The 5000-nt window shown below is 44.5% G+C and overlaps 1 protein-coding gene across 13 annotated transcripts in view; it reads right to left on the reverse strand.

Moving 5' to 3' along the window:
* Positions 1-5000, reverse strand: part of rap1gap2a (RAP1 GTPase activating protein 2a) — a 197021-nt gene that overhangs the window by 40680 nt on the left and 151341 nt on the right. For all 13 annotated transcript variants that reach the window (XR_010035883.1, XR_010035882.1, XR_010035881.1 and 10 more), the window contains 2 exons: positions 2943-2975; positions 977-1198 (listed from right to left, as the gene is read on the reverse strand). Coding sequence is in view for 10 of the 13 variants with exons in the window: in XM_063205797.1 (XP_063061867.1) it covers positions 977-1198; positions 2943-2975 (255 nt within the window). In the remaining 3 variants the exon portion in view is untranslated. The remainder of the gene's footprint in view (positions 1-976; positions 1199-2942; positions 2976-5000) is intronic.

Here is a 5000-nt window from a genome sequence, read left to right on the forward strand (position 1 = left end):
AGGCCCTTAATTGGCACCAAACGGGTGCACGCATACGGGTGCACACATTATCCAAGGGCACTCATTATTCTGACCCAGGCAAGTGAGACTGAGGTGGAGATTTGAATGGGGGTGTTGAAGGGTATTGATGGGGAAAGTGCCAAACCAATCTGAGGGTCTAATAGTACTATAGATATATATTACATACTATATTACATACATATTATATAATACATATTCAGAGTCTACATTTGCAATTCACATTGGGTGGGTTATTTGATTGGGTTGGCTTGGCACAGGGGTTACGGAAGATTATCCTACTGTATACCCAAGATGTGTTTGTGGTCATTTGGCTGATTTTGCATTGAGTGAGGTCGGGCAATTTCCTAGGGCCTCGTCCATTGAGGGGCCTTGTCGTCACATTAAGGTATTCGTTTTCCTGCATTTCTAAATCATCAAATATTATGGGGGGGGGGCTCAAAATTGTTCTTTGCCCCGGGCTTCAGATTTCTCTAAAACTGCCACTGTTTGTGGTATGCCCACAATGGAGACTGAAGTGGGCACCTACTGTGTGTACACACTAAAAGTGACCAAAGCCGCCAGAGCAACTTAAGTAATTCTTTCTCTATGGAGAGTTGGCAAAGAAACTCAACCTGCCCAGGATGTGCTTGTGGTATGCCCACAATTGAGGGTGAGGTGGATACCTACTGTGTCTATACACCAGAAGTTTCCAAAGCCGCCCTAAAGCTATTCTTTCTCTATGGAAAGTTGGCAAAAATACTCAGGACCCTGTCGTCCCTTGTCTCTAACGGTATAGGGATCTGCGACGCTGGCGGGGCTGCTACGACGCCGACAGGAGTCCGATTTTCTGCCTGGACCCTTTGCCGAACCCTCCCTTTCTCTCTCACCCCACTAATTTCCTGCCAATACTCTCACTGTCCTATCACCAAATATACAAATAAAAGACCAAAAATATATACTTTAAAAAGAAACTCACCCTGCCCAGGAAGTGTTTGCGGTAGGCCCGCGCCATGCTGTTGCACTCCAGCCGGTAGCCGAACCCGCCGCCGGGGCTCATGCCCTCGCCCCAGTCCTCCTCCTCGCAGAAGCTGCTGTCCGACGAGGTGGGGGTGCCCAGGGGGGCCTCGGCGTCCTCGATCCAGTAGCCCCCAAACTGGGGCAGGATGACCTGTGGGTACGGCCCGCCTTTCTCAAGAACCTGTGGAGGATGGGATGGGAAGGATGGAAGGGGTGGATGGATGTTATAGAGAGGTGATGCAACAGAGAAAAGATTCATGTTTCCCTCATAACACAAAATCACATCTGGTGCCTCACGCATCGTGTCTCTGTCAAGTGCTGAAGATGTGGAGCGTGTCTGACAGCGCCCCTGTGTAAAGGGTAAAGGTGACGCGCACAAGTTTGTCTATTTGTTGGCTGCGGTGATGGGATGTGAACCGCCCCTCACATTTTAGAGCATTTGGTATCTGAGGGGGAAAAGAGGAATGATCGACTTAACTCATTTGTCCTCAGCTGCTCTTGATGGTTTTAGTTGGGCTAGACGAGCTGAATTGTAGTTCCAGACATACCATCACTTTAATGTGAGTGAGGTCTTGTTTTACTTTAATTACTATTTAACCCCATTACATTAAGTTGTTAAAAAAATGGCATTTTGGTCTTACACCCTCATCAGGTAAATTTAACGTATGAGTAGAATGGATGGGGGGAAAGTTAGGGCACAGAATAAATCTTAATGTTTTCTTTCAAGCTGTATGACATAAAATCACTTCTTATTGAGTCAACAAAATCTATAGGCTAAAGGAGCTCTCAAGAGATTAAGGGCGAGATTATAAGTATGAAGTAGAAGATTTTGGAAGAGCAAATTGGATGCTCTGTGCCAGCATTTCTCCCAGCTTTGCGTGGCTCATTGCTTTCTTTCAAATTGAATGTGCTAATTTCAGAGAATTAAACTCCCGCTCCCTGACCATTTTGCAGGGGTCTGGGACCTAAGCGTTGTGTGTATTAAAGAAAGCAGCGAAGTGGTCAGTATGAGGCAGACACTTTTTTCAAATTGTCTGATGAGTGACCCATATGGGCCATCTCCAACGCACCTGCTAGCTGAGGTGTGCGAAAAAATCACAAGTTCAACATAATTTAAAGTGCTAACATTAGCACTCTTCGGCTAGGCTACAATAGCTGCAAATCAGCAGTCGCTCTGCATGATCTCTGTGCACTTCCCTCTATTCTCTTTATCAAGATACAAATCCAGGATGAGAGTGCACTGGACTAAATCTTTGTATAGATTTTAATAATTTAATTATTATTTGATTTATTTTTATTTTTCTTTAATTATATTTGCTGCTTTTTGTGGTTGTTGTCCTGGTTTGTTTCTGATGTGTATAAACCCTATGTTGTATGTGGATTTGGACAAGTGTCTGACGAATAAACTGAACTGAACTGAACTGAACTGAACTTAACTATTTTCATCTCACATATAGCATGCCTCCAAAAGGTCTTTAGGCGTCACACATCAAATAATTAATCTTGTTTTAATATAAGATGTTTCCTGTGTGTACTGTGCAGTGCACGTGTGTGTGTGTGTGAGTATGTGTGTTTGCGTTGAATGTAGATGAGTACGCAGGAACACGTTTTGGAGTGCACAGAGGAGTAGCCTATCGGAGACAATCAGCAGCTCAAACAGGCTGAACAAATAAAAGCACTCGTGAAAAAGGGCAGTGGTGTGTGGCTACTGCAAATAAACCTTGAACTTGTAATTGGGTATTTGCAACTGTCAAAGTGTTTACAGAGCGAGCAAAAAGTGTGTGTGTGTGTGTGTGTGTGTGTGTGTGTGTGTGTGTGTGTGTGTGTGTGTGTGTGTGTGTGTGTGTGTGTGTGTGTGTGTGTGTGTGTGTGTGTGTGTGTGTGTGTGTGTGTGTGTGTGTGTGTGTGTGTGTGTTTTGACTCACGTCTTCTATCCGGGGGTAGGGGATGTAGTCATCCTATTGGAGAGAAAGCGAGAGGAGAGAAAGAGAGAGACAACACTGAGCGACCTCACTGTAAGAATACACCAGTGAACTTGGCTTGGCTAAGGCTGACGATTCCACAGTCACAAAACACAAAATGGTGCAAATCAAAAAAGGATGATCACGGCACGAATCACAAAAAGGGGAATGACATCATTGAGAGATCAAGTCGACACAAACGAGGTATGAAATCTTGCCAACCTCTAGTTCAACCCCGCAAAAAAAAGCTGCTTGTTTAGATAATTCCTCCCCGTTGCACTTTAAAGGGACCTCGAGGCTCTTTGTATATTAGCTTGCCGCTGCTTTTATGCCATTGCACGAAATCTAAATCCCCCATCTACTAAAATGAAGAGCATTTTTGCAGGGAGCAAAACAGAGGTTAGCGCAGTGATTGAGACATGCAGGGTTCTGCTTCGTAATTGTTGATCATTGAGAGGAAGACACCGTAAAAATCGGAGAAACAAAAACAACACCATATAATGTGAAAAAATGAAACAAACAAGAGATAAAGGCACACACAAGGAATATAAAGAAGATAGTGAACACAGAGTTGGGAAGAGTTGATAGAGGGGTTCAAGTCAGTCCAAGCGATGCGGAACAGCTGAGAGCTGACACAGGGTGGGCGTAGAGCAGTGATTCTCAAAGTGTGGTCCGGGGACCACTAGTGGTCCGTGACAGAGCTCAGGTGGTCCGCGAGGGGATTTCTATTTTACCAAGACAAGCTAGCAGTAAGCTATATTTGTAACATTATTACAAAGCTAAACATAGCTGAAGTCACATTTTGACCACAAAAAGCCAGGCTTGTAAATGTGAATAAAAAGTAAGTGATCTGCATCAAAATTAGTCGTGTCAAATTAGCACCCTTAAACTGTCAATTCAGTTGACAGGTGGTCCCTGAACATTTTTTGGGGGGACAAAGTGGTCCTCGGTTTGAAAAAGTTTGAGAAACACTGGCATAGAGTGACACAGTGGTGGACATCCTTGAGCCACCACCACAAATAGCTGAGAGTGGACGGGACTAGAGGTAGACCTTCTGGATTCAGATTGCAAAAGTCATGCCATATTTTCGTTCCAGCCAACTCTCACTGAACCAGCTGATCCCATGGCAGACGAGCTGATTGGTGAAATCATCTGTGCTGAGAGAACAGGCAAGAAGGAACACACGGCAGGACTTTTAACTTTCTCAATCAAGTTGGTCCGCTGTTCTGTCAAGATAAGCTACTTCGTCGAGATGAGATACCAATACATAAGCCAACACAGTGTCATCCAAACTCGTTAATGTCTGCCGTTGACCAGACTGCAGTTTTTGACCTTTGAAGGCATACATTACCAGCCACGTCGCATGTTGACTCTTTGGCAGAAAAACCTACACCAGAGATACTCTATACAGAGATAAGTCATTCTAGTTCATTTCTGGTATCCACTTTCTGTAGGGTGAACGCCCCTTTAGGAGACCTTCGGTTAGGAGACCTTCGGAGTCCTCAGGTTGAGAATAAATGGAGTCCCCTTAGCACTGTAGATGGCGATAGCGCACTTCTTGTGCAAACACCTCAAAAATAGAAGAAGAAGGAGGGGACAACGCCCCCTTAGGAGACCCAACTTGAGCACACACTTTTGCATTGAGTGGGCGGGTTTCGAAGCCTCTTTATTACTCCACCCTCTTTGCCTAGACCTTTCCCTAACCCTGTGAGTTATGCTGCCACAAGGGGGGGCACTTTGAGGTGCACATCACATTTCGACTCCAAGAGCATACTTTACATTTAGATTTTTTTTGTAGAAAATTGCAGTCTGGTCAAAGGTAGTCAGAAATTGACCAGTTGGTATGATGAACTGCATCAACACGTAAGCTGTTAAGTAACTTAACATACGTAGCCCAAACCCTAAACCAACCCCTACAGTAGGTGGCACTTCTGGGGTGAGTTTTTCAAAAGGGAAGTTGTTAGCCTGTTAGCAACTTTGGTAGTTGCCAATGGGAAAATGCAACTTTGGTTTCGAGAAATT

This window comes from Engraulis encrasicolus, chromosome 8 (genome assembly GCF_034702125.1).
Source record: "Engraulis encrasicolus isolate BLACKSEA-1 chromosome 8, IST_EnEncr_1.0, whole genome shotgun sequence".
Classification (NCBI taxonomy): domain Eukaryota; kingdom Metazoa; phylum Chordata; class Actinopteri; order Clupeiformes; family Engraulidae; genus Engraulis; species Engraulis encrasicolus.